Below are 16,588 nucleotides of genomic sequence, written 5' to 3' on the forward strand. Positions count from 1 at the left end.
CGAACTACAAGAAAGCAGCACCCGATGTTATTGGCCGTGCAGTCATCTTCTATGTTGCTTATGTGTTGTTTCTGCATATGCTAACTGTAGAGAAATTAATGCCATATCAAATAGTGGAATTTCCTGGACATTACATGACAAAGAAAGAGATAGCTACCTTTTGGATTTGGCTTCCTACAACACTGTTACGTTTACAGGTTTGGGTACTTAACTTGCATGGTTTGATTGGGATCAAGGCTAAAATGTTAATTGGTGATGCATTCTTGAAAAGAGAGCTCCTGTTTGATAATGAATGTCACATAATTCCCACTGGAGCAATTGTTATTAGACGTGTTTGTCATTCTGGTGGAGACTTACACATTACCAATTCATATCCACACACGGATCACTTTAATATGTGTTGGCTGCAGACAAATGTGATTTTACTGGAAACCACTTATACATGGGCATATCTCCAAGTTGCTTTTGATTATGGTCTTACGATTGTCTTGCGAAACATCAATGAAGATTTTCACATGGTCTACTCTACATTATGGGTTCTTTCACTGTTCAACTGTGATATTCCTCATGTTGTAGTTTGGTCAAGTTATTGTCGACTGGATTATATTTCGGAACAGGATCTTATGATTGTGGAAGATGGGATCATGCATTCTGCTTTCACCGTGATTGGCCAAAGCACAACAGAGCAGCCTAAAATTGATGAGTACATGGTACCAAATTTTGAGGGGGCTCTTTCTACATGGGGTTGTTCCAAACACAAGAATGAAACAAAGATTATGTTGACTGTGCTTCAAGTTGCATATATAGTGGATGGTAAGGTTTTTATCCCTACAGAGAGAAGAAATGACGGAAATTTGGGATCGGACCCCATAAGGCAAAACGCCAATTTCCGTAACGTAGCCGTTGACGCCACTACCCAAAGTGGCCGGCGTCCTACTCCTCCTCCCCTCCATCAAAATGACAGCGATGTCTTGATGGGTTTTGCTGATGCAAGGTATCTCTCTGACCCTCACAAAGGTCGCTCCCAAACGGGTTAAGTCTTTACCATGGGAAGTACTGCGATATCTTGGAGGTCTACAAAGCAGACCCTTGTTGCTACCTCCTCGAATCATGCAGAGATTATTGCTCTACATGAAGCCGTACGTGAATGTATATGGCTAAGGTCTATAATTAGACACATTCGAGGAACTTGTGGTTTGAAGTCTACCATAGATGAACCTACATGCATTTCTGAAGATAATGCAGATTGTATTGAGTAAATGAAATTAGGTTTCATCAAGGGCGACAACACCAAGCATATATCGCCTAAGTTTTTTTTACAATCAACAACAACAATCACTTCTAAAGATTGAAGTAAATCAAATCCGATCAAAGGATAATGTAGCGGACTTTTTTACTAAGTTGTTACCTAAATCCACCTTCGAGAAACATGTGAAGAGCATCGGATTGAGAAAGTTATCCGAACTCCCATGATTGTAGCAATCAGGGGGAGATGTTGACATCAGGGGGAGGAATGGTGTCTACATGTTCGATCTCGAAGAATGAAGGACGTGTTGTGCTCTTTTTGTCCTTCGACCAGGGTTATTTTTGTCCCACTGGGTTTTTGTTACCTGGCAAGGTTTTTAGTGAGGCAACGATCAAAGCGTCATCACCAAGTTTGAGCGGCACAAGGGGGAGTGTTTAAGGATGTTGTATTCTAATGTGCCTCTTCAAACTAGGGTTTATTTTCTAGAGTTGTAATAGGAGAAGGTTCTAGATTTCCTAGTTATATTCAGATTCTATTACCTTGTATGTACCTTGTAATCCCCTATATAAAGGGCTCCTATTATCAATAATAGAACACACAATTTCTCTCAAATCATATTTTCGTACAACAAAGTCCATTAATACCACTCAATTTTTGTTCTTCTATTTGTCGATGGGCTCAAATGAATAAAACCCAAATCGGCATGCAACAGGCCCAGTATGAAACTGAAAACTGATATTACAATTGAAGCTTCTGCATTGTTTTTATTTATTTATTTATGTTTTTCAGAAACTATGAGATGCAATCTTAAGACCTACTACTTTCTCATCCATCTCAATCTCACTTGAGATAGAACTCCTAAACAATGTGCTAGTGCCTCTAAGGCTTTAACGTCCATCACAAGCGGAAATGGTCAGATCATTTACAGATAAAATTTGTGGTTCCTTTTCAGCTATAGTACTGGTGACCGCATGTCTATCTGTAGAAAATGCTGGCTTTGTAGGTGCAGGTAATGGTGAGCTTTCATTTGTCAACCCGGAGAGCACATCTGACATGGTAGGTCGATTCCCTGCACTATCCTCCACGCATAGAAGACCAACTTGAACGCATCTTAACAGTTGATCTTTGTTAGTACACGAATCAGCTAATGCTGGATCCATTAGTTGTAGCCCTGCGCCTTCTTTCCACAACTCCCATGCCTGAAATTATCCAGATCATATCAGTTGATTTAGGATGACAGAATGATGGAATACTATAGCTATATAAAGACATAAGTGTGCTGAGATTTGTTTGACATACATATCCTACTAAATTGATGGCGCGATCATCATTGTAGAAGCTATTGTTTTTCCTACCACTTATGATTTCAAGCACCAACACTCCAAAACTGTAGACATCGGATTTTGTAGAGAAAATTCCTTCCATTGCGTACTCAGGAGGCATGTAACCACTACACCAGATAGAAATGAATTCTTACTTTATCTGCATAAATCTTCATGTATCCATGGCAAGCTACCAAAAGCAAAATATAAGCACATATTGTTTACTTACCGTGTCCCAACAATCCTACTAGTATTTGCTTCCAGTTCATTAATGGAGAAAATCCTAGCCATACCAAAATCCGAAATTTTGGGGTTCATATTTTCATCAAGTAGTACGTTACTGGCTTTTAAATCTCTATGAATTACTCTTGTTCTTGAGAATTTGTGCAAATAAAGCAATCCTTGAGCGATTCCTTCAATTATGCTGAAACGCTTGCTCCAATCTAGAAAAACACCTCTGACTGAATCTGGTCAATATTTAGAGGTTCAAAATTAGATGACACAAACATATGTAAAAAAATAGATGTATATATGTACTAAGAGTGAACTCATAGTCTACTGAATTACCAAATAAAAAGTAGTCCAGACTTTTGTTTGGCATGTACTCATATATCAACATCCTCTCTTCACCGTGAATGCAAAATCCAAAAAGCTGAACAAGGTTTGTGTGTTGAAGTTCATATATGAGGATCAATTCATTCTTAAACTCTAGTGTTCCTTGCCCTGAACATTTTGAAAGCCTCTTCACAGCTACTTCTTCTCCCGTTGCCAATTTCCCCTGATAAATTAATCATATATCCATCAGATGCATTACCGGATCATCAAAAATCATATTTCTAATGAGTTTAATAGATAAAAAAGACTACTTCAAGTCTTAAGCTTCTATAATAGACAGAAAATAGATTACCTTATAGACAGGTCCAAAGCCCCCTTCTCCAAGCTTGTTTTCTTCAGCGAAGTTGATTGTGGCAGCCATCACAGATGCATAGCTAAATACGCTCAAATCACGTCCCATCTTTCCATCATTTTGAAGTCCATTCAAATCAGTAGGCCTCTTAGAACTCCTGAAGTTCAGCAATTCATTCTGGTCGATCTTACCCTCACCTATTAAGAGGAATAAAATTTCAATTTGCAATCGTCAAATATGTGAAGTTGGACCTGCCTAACAAGCACATATCATGCTTAACTTATATACCTGAAAGTTTAGATTGTCTTCTTCTTCTTCTTCGTAGATAGCACAAGATGGAAAAGGCCATTATCACTAGAGCAGCACTAATAGCAACCCCAATCCAGATCCATTTATGCGTTGCACCTAGAGAGTAACAAATAATATCCTATTGTTAATTAAACAGAAAGTGAAAATTAATCAATTAGCTATATTCAGTTTTGACAAAGATTTAATTTCACTACACATTCCATTCATATGCAGATATGCTAACCAAACATGCATCAAGCTTGACTATAATTAGTGGGGCTTACCGCTTTTGCTTGGTGGTAATTTTGCTAAAACCAAACTGCTTGAATTATCAGGTCGAGTGAGGTCTTCAACGAACTCACAGTCCACACTCCAAAATCGGCATCCAGTCTGATTATCAAATTGAAAGTCCAATCCAAGGCAGTCACAGTTTTGCAAACAAGTATTGTTACAGTCAATACTAGTACCACTGTAACTTCCATTTGATACAAAGTTGAGCGAGTATGGGCATCTTGAAGCTGAACTCGAGGTGATTGGTTTAAAGTAACCTTTTTTTAGCACAAATGGACTGCCGAAATCCGCCATACAAGTAGTTGGCCGGCCAGTTGTCTGGCACCCTACTCCATCTGTGTTGTAGCCTCCACACTGATCTGCTCGTGCAATATCAATTCCCAATCCATAATAATTAAAAAGCTTCCCATAATAATTTAGAATCCATTCTGGTAACTCATATGCACCATCTTCAGAAGTGTAAGTGAGGTAGTCTTCATTCTCATTTGAAACAATGCTAAACTTGTAGCTAACCTTTGCATTCGGCAAAATGTTTTGGAATCTGTTGTTTGTAGCACTATAGTTTCCGCTTCTCCAACAAACCACCCCTTCTCTCCGAATTTCCAATTGGCGGGCAGTTGGGTCCCAATCTAGGATGAAAGGCCCCGGCGGTGGGTAGTTAACGGATGTCCATGACGTAACAGACCAAATGTGCCCGTTGCTACGGTTGACACCTAACTTCATGCCTGGTAAAAAGGTATCTGCTGGATAATCAAAACTTTGCCACCATACCTGCTTCGTTGATCCATCGGAGTTCAACTCTTGTAGGATAAAATTGCCAGAATCCGACAGAGTAGCCGCAACATTGCTACTACTTTTTGGAGCGGAGCCAAGCACTACAAGAGGATCATCATCACCACCGCCCGGACCACCTTGCGTTGTAATGATTTTCAAAGTGTTGTTGGAGTCCAAGGTAAGAACTCCAAACGGGTACAAGACAGGTGAGTCTCGGTTGCCAACCCACCCCTTATTCGCACTAGTTACATTGTACCGCCTAATATATAGATAACTGTAGTTGGAACTTGAACTGTTTGGCAAGAAAAGCAACGTGAACTTCCCAGAGGCAGAAACTAAAGCACTTGAGGAGTTGAGAGTGTCGCCAATTTTGAGTGTGTCCCCAATATTGTCTGCTGCAGCAACAACATGACAACTCCACAAGCTTGAAAGAATGATCAGGAAGAAAATTAAGAGTTGATCAAACCTAAACCCATGGTTAATGATTAGAAAGTACTTTGCTTTCTCCTGATGATCTTGCAAACCAGCAAACATGATCATCACATTAACCATGATTAAGGTCAAGTATTGTCTACTGCCCCAATATGCCTTAGAAAATCAGCAATACCCATTATAAAAATGAAACCTATCTTCTACTTTCATGACGTGCCAAACAAGAAAAATAAATTTTAGTCAGACAATAAAAAATAAAAAAATAATAGGACAAAAAATTAAGGTGACAGGTTGTCTTTTGGATTAGTTAGATTACAATATTCTCCTGGAAAATGCAATAGAAGACTTTGACTCGCTCTAAGATCCCATGGAATGAAAGAAAAGTTTATGATGAGGAACCACAAAAAAAAGATACTCTATTCTTGAAACCTGGTACTGATGATCCTTGGATCTTGTTGGGAAATTTTATGATACGACTTTTCTTGATAAAAGTCTGGCAGTGTTCAAGTTTTCAACACTTGGGGCAATAAACAACAGGATGATGCCATTGCTTATGAAAGATTGGATAGGAACATACCGTCATTTGCGGGTAGTCATATTGTTTGTGCACACTAAACAAAACTATTCTATTCTCGGCATAATGTCATCTCTCTTGAACGTGTCACTATATACATCCATTTTGTTAGCTTCTTTGAAGGATGCAGGTCCTGTTTCGATGCCCTTTACTGGTGTTGCCTTTACTTGGCACAATAGCATGATGATACCATTGAATACCAGCATAGACCTGGATAGAACTCCCTTGACGTCTCCTCCTGGACAGGAAACGGCTATCATTTAAACTTTTGGGAAGGCGCAAGTCAACTCTATGAAGGAAGGAAACAACAACTGTTAAATCGTAGTCAGCTCCTATACAATACAACATGTAGTGACAAAGAGTCAACCTCTAGTAATAAATAATGAAGGCCCAGCAATATTGTTTAGCGCAGGCAGGACTCGGGTATCCAGCCTATGGCCTTTATGCTTCCCCCATATAGAACTTCAACGTCGTAAATGGGTTTGCATTTGCAATCCCTTAAACTTGATAGGTTTAGGGGATAGGACTTGGTTGCATCTCCTCCAGATCAAATAGTCTATAATATATAACATGATGTGATAGACATGAAGATCCATGCATCTTGCAATATGTATCCTAAATTCAAATGACGGTACTACTCTGCTCAAAATTATATAAAGCTAATAAAATGAGCATCGAAAAGACTCAGTAAAGGATGCTATTGGTAAAAGTTCCTATAATATAATGATGCAGTTGAAATATTCTTGTATGCAATGACAGAGAAAATACAGAGCATTAGTTCTAACAAAATAAGCTATGATCATGAAAGATTGGAATTAATTATTTGGCCGGCAGACATTAAAAAGTAGCAATTTTCAATTATCCCCAAGTAACAGAATATTATAAGAACTTTTATTGAGATGATATACTCAGAATATTTTGTGTGCATCATTAATATTCCTAGCATCCAAAATTTATGTCAAGTAAATATTCGAAGTCAGATATTAAGAACATGACACTTGATTTCAAAGATAAACTTGGTCTGGGAGGCTTTGGCTCTGTTTAGAACAGAGCTGTTAAATTGCCATCTTGTTGTAGTTTAAGATGTTGTGTGGTCCAAAGATAAGGGTTATTCATTAATTAAGTTTTTGCAATAGGAAGAATTCATCATGTCAATGTGGTGCAAATGATCAAGTTTGGTTCCGACCGATCAAAGAGACCTCTTGTTCCTGATTTCATGCCTAATGGGATATTACATCTCTAGACAGAGCTATTTCCAGAGAAAGAAAAATGTATTACTCAATAGGGATAGGAGGAATACGTACTCAAGTGGTATCAGATGCTAAAATCTAGAATTTTAATAATAAACCCCACACATTCTTCTTCACAGAAATTTTACTTAAAGATTTAGACTCTCGGCTTGCAAGCTTTTACCCTGAAGATTAAAACACTATTTCTCTTACTGTGGCAAGAGGGAAAATAGGGCTTAGTTTGGGATTGCTGTGCTGTGAGAGGAAGCACTTCCGGACTTGCTGTGAGAGGAAGCACTTCCGAACTTGCTGTGAGAGGAAGCAGCTGAGGTGTTTGGTAAACTGTTTTTAAAAGTGCTGTGAGAACGAAAAGCAATTTATAGGTGTTTGGTAAGTTGCAAGGCAAAAGTGCTTTGACTGGGTATAATTACTAAAATGGGCATACATGCTAAGATATACTACTAAAATACATAATTTTGTTTTTTGATTATGTAACTATACCAAATAAAAAAATTTCTCATGTATTATTCTTGTACCCTTGGTTGGACCGAATAAAAGATTTACTTTTAACTCTTCAATATGCATATTATGTTTTACTATTACACAAAATAAGTCAAGAATATTTGGATTAATTTCCCGACCATAGTTCAACGGGAACCATTACACAAAATAAATTAAAGTCACTTGAAATTTGCAACTAAATGCTAAGTAGATGCATTCATTAGACTTTGTGCAATTGCATTTCTTAACACCTCCATTTCTTGTCTTCCCGGACCATCTCCATCATGTTCATTATCCTCCATCTCTTCACTACTCGGTTCCCTGCGCCGCTCATGTCAGTGGGGTTTTCGCCGGATTGTATGACTAGGCTGGATTAATACAAACAAGAGAAAAGGCTGGATTAATACAAACAAGAGAAAAGGCTGGATTAATACAGAGCTTTAACAGGGATACTATTATGTTTGTTAAGTCCATTTCCTTTTTTATCTACAGAAGCAAACAAAAAGGTCCATACTCATACACTCAGTAAGGTAAACCAATAAGAATCACCAAAAACCAAATTGACCCAAACTATGCAGAGAAACTGAAGCATTATTTGCAGGTCAATTTAGTAACATTTCAATTCTCACTTCCATTTCAAGACCAAAAAAATGTAGGGTGTTGGTTTATGAGGTAAACAATAAAGAAAGTTGATTGGTAATGACTACTTTTCAGGTTTCATACTTTGAGAACAAATCCCTGACTTTCAACTCTAATAAATCTTCAATAATAGTTATTCCAAATTGTTGAACTGATCCAAAATGGTTTAATCTGATCATGACATCCATTGAACACCCCAAATCACATTAAAAAAGAACAACTTCAGTTCTGCATTATGAACCTTGTTTGATACCTCCCTCAACTGCCCAGTTTTCCAAATTCTTAACTTTCATGCTGTATTTCTAAAATCAAGTCATGATTTACAGTTTGATGAAAAACAGTAGTAGAACAGAAAATACCAACAGATGTAAGCCGACAGCTATCATCCTGATAACGGATTGGGACAAAGGCAAGTTTTTTGCTTCATTGCTAACAAGCATCACATGTTTATCATTGTTGAATGAAGGCTATCTATGGCTACATTAATTTCTACATATTCACTTCCCCTGCCATAAGATTGCACATCAGTCATCTAGTTTTCAGTTTTGGGTGAACAAGCAAGTATACCAAACATACAAACTAAACACGAATTTCCAAACAACATGAATTCACAACTGAAGGAACACAACCAGACTAGAGACCTGAAATTAATTAATTGCAACTTAGAATTGCCTTCCATTAATTCATGGTCAAGAACTTAATTATGTACTAATAAATTAACCACAATATTAACACACAGAAAATGGCAAAGGCTATAACATTCCCGTACGTAAATTGTAAATGATATATGTAGTCAGCATCATTCTATACCAAGTAGTATTTGTTTTAGAAATTCTTGTTCTAGGATACAAAAAAAAAAAATTAAGATTAGGAAATTCATCAAACCTCTTCGACCAGATGCTGGGAGGAGGAAAAACAAGGAAGATGTGGAGAGTGTTCTGATGAGGAGCTTACCAGGTACGAAAGGAGGTTGAAGAAGCTGGGGTCCGGGAATGCTTTGGGTTTGGGGCGTGTGGGGGAGGAGCGACGGAATCGGGTTTTGAAGACACAGGAGAGATCGATCGATGGGAAGAGAGAAGCTTCAGTTTTGAGCTTTGACGGCAGAGAGAAGCTTTAATTTTGAGCTTTGACGGCAGAGGAGAGATCGATCGATGGGAAGAGAGAAGCGACGGAATCGGGTTTTGAAGACAGAGGAGAGATCGATCGATGGGAAGAGAGAAGCGACGGAATCGGGTTTTGAAGACACATGAGAGATCGATCGATGGGAAGAGAGAAGCAGATGCAATGAGCTTTGACGGCAGAGGAGGCTGGGAAGAGAGAACCCGAATGCATAACAAAAACTTATCTGGGTCAAAGGTAAGTCATAGAAAAGATGAGGACATAATAGGAAAAAAGAGTAAATTTCATTTAATGAATCCCTATTCACTCCGTGTTTCCACAGAAGCAGCTTCCCAAAGCTGGTACTTGGCTGCTTCTCAATTTCAGCTTCTAGGAGAATCAATTCGGACCAAAAGCTGCTTCTAGACAATTTACCAAACAGCATAGCATAAGCCCAAAAGCAGAAGCAGGTTCAAAAGCAGCTCCAAAATCAATCCCAAACTAAGCCTAGGTTTTATATAGCTCCCGCACTATTCCACAAACCATTCATGTTAATAGTTTTGGAAAGTTGTTTCATGAAATGGCAGGACAGAGGAGGAACTTGAATGCAAAATTCAAGCTATATATACTTCCCTTCCTGGATTTATGAGAAAATATAAATTGATTCATTATTGAAATTGTGTGTGCATATGAGTATCATAAAGTAATAGCCAAGAAAGTCATTGTGCTCTATGGTGATGTTGAAGACTTGAAAATGCCTCCATTAACCTCTCTTCTGTCCACAGGAGAAGCCAATGGAGGATCAACCCAATGAGACTGATGATCAACAGATATTTACCCAGCCACATGTTAGTACAGATACGGCATTCATGGTACAAGGGTGATGTAGTGCCTATTTAATCTTGTACAGTTCCATAAGAAGAACCAGATCTACCGTAACAGATACTACTCAAGGCTCTATGTGTTGAAAAATATATAGTTACTGTAAGAGGAAGTGTAGAGCAAGTTCATCAAAGCGGTGATTATATTCAGTAAGAATACATAGAAGTTCAATTGGAAACATATTTAGCACATCAATAGCTCCTGATTCTAGCTAAAGAGGAAGCATAACTTTTACTTGATAGCAGTAAAGTTTAAAGTGAAAAAAAAAAGATTATATCTCTGACTTGGTTCCTTTCAGTTTCAACTACTGGCTGATCTTCACAGCATTGTTCTGGATTCCATCTTGTCATCGGCACTCTTCAATAGTATACCTCTCCAAACATGGTGGAGATTTTGCACTATGACCGTTTCAGCTGATATGAAGAACTAGCAATACCTTCATGACACCTCCACAAAGTATTGCAATGTATATCAGACCACACCCCCCTCATTTGCTTATTTACATCCCCATCCTCCACGGATAACACAATCACCGCATATTCAAAATGAACCACAGCAGGATGATGACGGTCGGCAACAAAGACCACACCATATATGATTCCTGGCATGACAACCCAACTTTTCAATCTAAGATGAGAATAAGTCTTATAAGAATACAGAAACAACGCTCTTCTGAGTTTCATGCTCTACCAAGCTGGTTATCACTCTTTAGCCATTTTACACAATACAATAGCATAAATAAAAGCCCTCCTCCGTACTCAACTAAAACCATTGCTTATCTTTTGCCATTGTAAATTTGCAATAACGGTTTTCAAAAGCACACTCGATTAATTAATCGAGTACACTGTGAAAAGTACACTGCACAGACATAAAATTCCTTAAGAACCCGATCGGCTTAGGGAAGCCTGAAGCTAATACTGTCTTCGACATGTGATCTTCTCTTTACATCTAGAACCCATTAGACTCTACAAGAACATCAAAATGCTAGAACATTTCAGACCCACAACTTCCTTTTTCTTTATTTCTTTAAGAGTAGAGCAAATTGAAACAAATGTAATTGATTCAAAATCAAACAACCAGTAACCCCTTTTTCATATTCCAATCAATAACACCGAATAAACAGAGTTGAACAAAGATAGAACAGAGGAAACTGGACACAGTAGAACATCACTCAATTGGAGAACTCATTTCTCAAAGTTCTGAACTTAGCATTTACAATCAGCTGTGAACAAAGAGGCATCAAAGTTAAGAGCTTTAGGCTGAAATCGTTCAAAGATTGAAACTTTATTCGTTAATTTAGTTTTTCTCTTGGGTTTATATTTGATATTTCTGAGCAGAATAGAACGAAAGCTAATACCTGGTCGGGTTGGGATAGGATAGGATAGGATGCGGGCGACTCCAGTGAGGGTAGCATAGGCGGTGAGACTGCCCGGCGTCTCAAATGTTCAGAAACAGATCACTTAAACAATTTACCTCACCGACTCTGTTGCTAGAATCTGTACTTTACTTGAAAAGTCGAGCTTTGTTTGACCAAAATAATGGATATTTCATTTTAATGAAGTATTGGGTAGTTTTAAAATAGATAAATTTGAATGGCTGATACTTCAGTCTTATTTAATAATTTTTCTAAAAAAAAAAAAAAGATTATTGATCGATATATGCTCATATGCTCATATTTACATTTCTTTGTTGATAAATTTAGCAAAACATATTTTTTTTTATATTTATTGTTCATCTCAAATTCCAAAATTTATTCAACATGATTTAAGAGTCTTTCAATTTCCACATTAGTGCAAGAAATATTACACTTAAATTTCTTTATACTAATATGTATTTTTTTTTTATCAAAGGAATTATTCATTCATTAATCATCAAGTATGTTTTGAAAGATGTGTTATTATATATATATATATATATATATATATATATATATATATATTTAGAAAAAGATTTTGTTATTCCTAGATGATTACTGAAATGAGTTTAATTTGTTAGTTAATAAAATTTGACCCTCCTGTTTGAACCCAAAATGAGCATTTTGGCCTGACAAGGCATGTCTTAGAGAAATTGAGCCAATGTCAGTGGCTCAAGCTATATATTGTCGACAAGTTCAAGATATATTATTTAGAGGCTAAATAAAGCCTACCTGCAGAATTATGAAAGATTATGCGAGCTGCAAGAAAATGAAATGATGGAAGCATGGAAATGAAAAGTCAACTTTAGCACATTTTCCTACTTCGACTAGGAGAAACCGAGCTAAACAAGGAAGGAGGGGCGGCAGACTAACCAAACGAAATCCAAATGAGCTAAAACTTTTCAGATTCATTCTAGACATCCCAAGGATTATTTCTTATGAATAGTTCAAGAGCTAGTTTAGAGTGGAAAACCTTCAAACAATCAATCCAAGTTTCTGAAAGACAAAACTGGAAAACCGGACCTGTAAGGAGTCCAGCAGTGTTTCCGGCCCAACCACATGGAAGTAAGCTCTGAAATTTTGCCAGAATGATCTACACTCATGGTGGATTATTTGATATGAAGAAGTCGAAGGCCCATTCTGAATTCTTAGTGGAGATATAATTGAAGGAATAAAGGAGTAAAAAGTGACTCAAAATCATTCCAAAACTCATCATTTTCATCTCCATTTAGTGCTCCATTATCTCCATTTGTTTAAGGCCAACCACTTTGGCATGGTAGCCTATATATAGAGGCTAAAATGAAACAACACAACACACAATTCATCAACAACAATCTCTAAGATTATCCAAGCCTCTCCAGAGCAACCCCTCTCTTTCTCTTACCGGTGATCACACTCCAGTCCTAGTCTTCTCAGGAGCCGACTGTCAGTGTCACCAAACCTTCTGTCAACGTGCTTCGGTCCTAGTCTCCTCAGGAGCCGACTGTAGTACCGCAACCACAACGGTTACGAAACCAACCAAGCAAGGGTAACGCCCTCGTAAACCAGCCAAGTTAAAGTCACGCTTTAGCAAGTTCTCCCCACTTCCCAGTGATTTTCGCTCTGCTCGATCTACAACGTCGAGTATCAATTGTGTGATATTGAAGAAACTAAGCAAAAGTCCTCATCACGAGGCACAAAGACCCCTGCGATGAGGTTGGTGCTCTCCTCGTCTACAATCACTTGAAAGAAGTCAGGTCAAAAGACATCCCCGACGACCACACCCAACGGTGCTGGCACGCCCGCGCGCAGAAAAGAGACTGTTGACCAGCTGCAACAAAATTGGAGCCAAACACCTCCTAAATAAGATTTTTGGCTATGTCACTGTCTACTAATACGAAGAATAGGAAGGAAATTAGTACTTTCAAGTATATTCTTTAAACATTATGTATGCAGCCTGTCATTAAAGATGTCAATATTTCATATATTGTGTCAAATGTCAATTATCTGCACATATCTACATATACGTACTGCCGAAATGGGGCAAGGGTTCAAGAAATTCTTACAATGTTGAAACCTAATATACCTACTCATGAGAATGGACTTGAAAACGATGGAAAGATGGAACATGATATAAGCGTTTTCAGCTACACATCTGTTCTGGCTGCCACATGTAACTTCTCCGACGAAAACAAGCTCGGTGAAGAGGGGTTTGGATCTGTTTATCAGGTGATCTAGATCTTAAGGCCCTTTGTAGTTTATATATTCTAACTATAATAGGAGCTGAAAACTACATATACATAGTGATTTTTTCACTCTGAGATAACTAAGAAATGTACATAGTGATAGTTGATAGGGTGACATATTATGCATGGTTTATCCATTCAGGGAAAATAGGTGACAGGACAAGAAATAGCTGTGAAGAAGTTTTCAAAAAATTCAAAGCAAGGAGCCCTAGAGTTTGAGAATGAATTTATACTCGTATATGAACTCCAACATACTAACCTTGTTCGACTTTTTGGATTTTGCATTCATGGTGAAGAGAGGATGTTGATATATGAGATTATGAGTACATGCCAAACAAAAGTCTAGACTACTTTTTATTTGGTAGGCAAGACTACTATCACTCAAATTTATATGTATATATTCTAAAAAATTAATTTTGTACAGTACTTGCCAATATGATAATTTGTTAAATCTACATATTTGACAAATTCAAACAGAAGTGTACTACTAGCACTGGCGGATTCATATAGAGGCCAGCTTAGGCACTTGCCTAGATTGGATTTTTGAGTTTACACAGGTTTGGTATAGGCAAGGTATGCGAAAATGGCATAAATAGGGCAAAATCAGGTGAATTGGGGAAGAAAATGGCAGAAATATGGCAAAACCAGGGCAAACTCTTCACAATTCCCTCCAAAATCTATAGCTTCCCTCTAATTTTCCTCCCTTCCCCTTTTCCTTCAACCTGCCATTGTCTTGCCTTACCTGAAAAAATTTTCTGGATCCGCCACTGACTACTAGATTGGAAAAAGCGCTTCAACATAATTGAAAGAGTTGCTCAAGGATTAATTGCTTTACTTTCACAAATAATCCAGAATGAGGTCGAGTGATTCATAGAGATTTGAAAGGCAGTAATATTCTACTCGATGAAAGCATGAATCCAAGAATTTCTGAACATATATAATTGAAGGAGTTGCTCAAGGATTGCTTTAATTGCACAAATACTCCAGAATGAGAGTGATTCATAGCTAGAGATTTGAAAGCCAACAATATTCTACTCAATTAACGATAAAGTCTACTCTAGCAAAAAAAAAAAAAAAAAACCATAAAAAGAGACCAAGATAACAATTAACGATCAACTCTATGAAGTGAAGCAATTAACCCAAACTAGAAAGAAACAAAAGGAATAGGAAATAGAAATTATTTTCTCGATTGTTCTTCTCTATATTTTTTGTCTTTTATTCCATTTTGCAATCTTTAACATTCTACCTTAATCAAAGTTGCCCAATAATTCTCATGTATGGCTATAGGGCTAATTTGGGATTGCTGTGACTTTTAAAAAAAACTGTTGCTGCTGTGTTGTGAGAATAATCAGCTGTGAATTAAAACAGTTTCGTGTTTGGTAAATAATATTTTTAAAAGTGTTGTCAGTACATAAACAACTGCAGAGTGTGTTTTGATCCACAACTGCTTCTAAAAGCAACCTCTAGACTGCTTCTAAAATCTGCTGCCAGTGACCTATAACTTTCAATTAAAGCTGCTTTTTATTTATTTACCAAACACAACAAAACCTAAAATTTTGAACAAAAGCTGATTTTTTTAAAAGCGAAGCAATCCCAAACGGGGCCTAAGTCAATTACGCATACAGTATAAGACATTTTCATAAACTCCAGCCTCTTTTAGCCACCATAGAATTTCAGATCTGGATCGAAAACAACATCGCATCCACAACCGAAGGTCCGAAGCTCCATGGCTTGAGATCTCTGCTCCTTCGCCATAGCTGCTGAGTTCTCGTTGTTTCTGTCTTTTCTGATATCTCAGATCTAGGATCTCTCTTACATATCTCAAATTTCAGATCCATTCCCAAATCTCAAATCACTTCTGTGGCACTATCAGTTTATGTAGCCTCGGCCTTGAGCGATTTTTTAGCTGCTTATATGATCTTGGTAATGGCTTTTGATCTCAGGTAAGGGAGGAGCTTGGATTGAAATTTTTTCTTTTTGATTTTAACAAAAACTCATTCTTTTGTCAGTCTTGTTTAATCTTACTTTGAACTTAATTGTTTTGGTATATTGATCTTTTTCTCAGGTTTGGTTATGGTTATATCGTGTGGGACAAATGGATAGTGAATAAGATGAACTGAGATATCTCGAGTGTTCGGGGTGGATGTTGCTGCATATATGGAAGACGTGATGTTGTGGAGGAAGATAATTGCAGATTGGGAAAGTGATGACTAGTTCATTACAATTACCATTAAACTAGAACAAGAAACCAAATTATTAATTATTATTATTTACCATAAAAATATAGAAATTAATATTTCAAGCATTCATTCACACTGATTTTTTCTTTGATCGAAAAATTCACACTGAGGGGGGTGTATTCATTTAAGAGTCTACAAGATTTTTTTGTATTTTGAAAGTCTATGGGTATTCAATTGAGATTTTAAACAATCCTTTAAAATCTTGATGTATTCAATTAAGATTTAAAATTATCCATTCAAATCTGTAGATATTCAAAAGTATAAAGATTTTTAAGGATTTCATTAAATGCAGGATTTTGGAGGATTTTATAGTGTTTTTTTATACATATCAAAACTCAAAAACAATCCAACCACTTCCCAAAAGATTTTGATGGATTCTTTCTCACTAAAAAAATGAAGAAGCTCTTCACCAAAAAAAAAAAGAAAAGAAGAAGAAGCAGTTCTCAATAGGTGACACTCATCCATTTTGTCTTAGACCTATCTTCCCACTATCCTCCTTTGCCTCTGCCTCTGCTCTCATCTAATA

The 16,588-nt window shown here is 37.2% G+C and overlaps 1 protein-coding gene and 2 long non-coding RNA genes across 4 annotated transcripts; all 3 read right to left on the minus strand.

Annotated features, from left to right (window-relative positions):
- Positions 1-1,984: 1,984 nt before the first annotated feature.
- LOC133732378 (cysteine-rich receptor-like protein kinase 10) lies at positions 1,985-5,394 on the minus strand. 2 transcript variants are annotated; one of them, XM_062159917.1, is made up of 7 exons: positions 4,048-5,394; positions 3,764-3,880; positions 3,476-3,672; positions 3,136-3,346; positions 2,798-3,035; positions 2,546-2,696; positions 1,985-2,445 (listed from the first exon to the last, which is right to left on the minus strand). In XM_062159917.1, exons 1-7 carry the CDS (start codon positions 5,378-5,380, stop codon positions 2,134-2,136), a joined length of 2,559 nt encoding a protein of 852 aa, XP_062015901.1. In that variant the 5' UTR covers positions 5,381-5,394; the 3' UTR covers positions 1,985-2,133. The 2 variants fall into 2 exon arrangements, with proteins under 2 accessions (XP_062015901.1, XP_062015902.1); XM_062159918.1 differs by lacking the exon at positions 4,048-5,394 and having other exon boundaries at positions 3,476-3,632; positions 3,764-3,878.
- A 2,211-nt stretch (positions 5,395-7,605) lies between these two features.
- On the minus strand, positions 7,606-9,798 carry LOC133728621 (uncharacterized). Its single transcript, XR_009855925.1, has 2 exons — positions 9,158-9,798; positions 7,606-7,932 (listed from the first exon to the last, which is right to left on the minus strand). It is a non-coding gene; the product is annotated as an uncharacterized LOC133728621 (long non-coding RNA).
- Positions 9,799-10,298: 500 nt separating this feature from the next.
- LOC133732780 (uncharacterized) lies at positions 10,299-11,719 on the minus strand. Its single transcript, XR_009857311.1, has 2 exons — positions 11,541-11,719; positions 10,299-10,784 (listed from the first exon to the last, which is right to left on the minus strand). It is a non-coding gene; the product is annotated as an uncharacterized LOC133732780 (long non-coding RNA).
- Positions 11,720-16,588: the final 4,869 nt, after the last annotated feature.

This window comes from Rosa rugosa, chromosome 2 (genome assembly GCF_958449725.1).
Source record: "Rosa rugosa chromosome 2, drRosRugo1.1, whole genome shotgun sequence".
Taxonomy (NCBI): Eukaryota; Viridiplantae; Streptophyta; class Magnoliopsida; order Rosales; family Rosaceae; genus Rosa; species Rosa rugosa.

Excerpts from the sequence above, each read along its gene's own strand:
- LOC133732378 (XM_062159917.1), bottom strand. The coding sequence starts at position 5,380 with ATGGTTAATGTGATGATCATGTTTGCTGGTTTGCAAGATCATCAGGAG. Across the intron at positions 3,673-3,763 it reads AAGACAATCTAAACTTTCAG|GTGAGGGTAAGATCGACCAG; the intron begins GTATATAAGTTA and ends TCCTCTTAATAG. Across the intron at positions 2,446-2,545 it reads CCATCAATTTAGTAGGATAT|GCATGGGAGTTGTGGAAAGA; the intron begins GTATGTCAAACA and ends GGATAATTTCAG.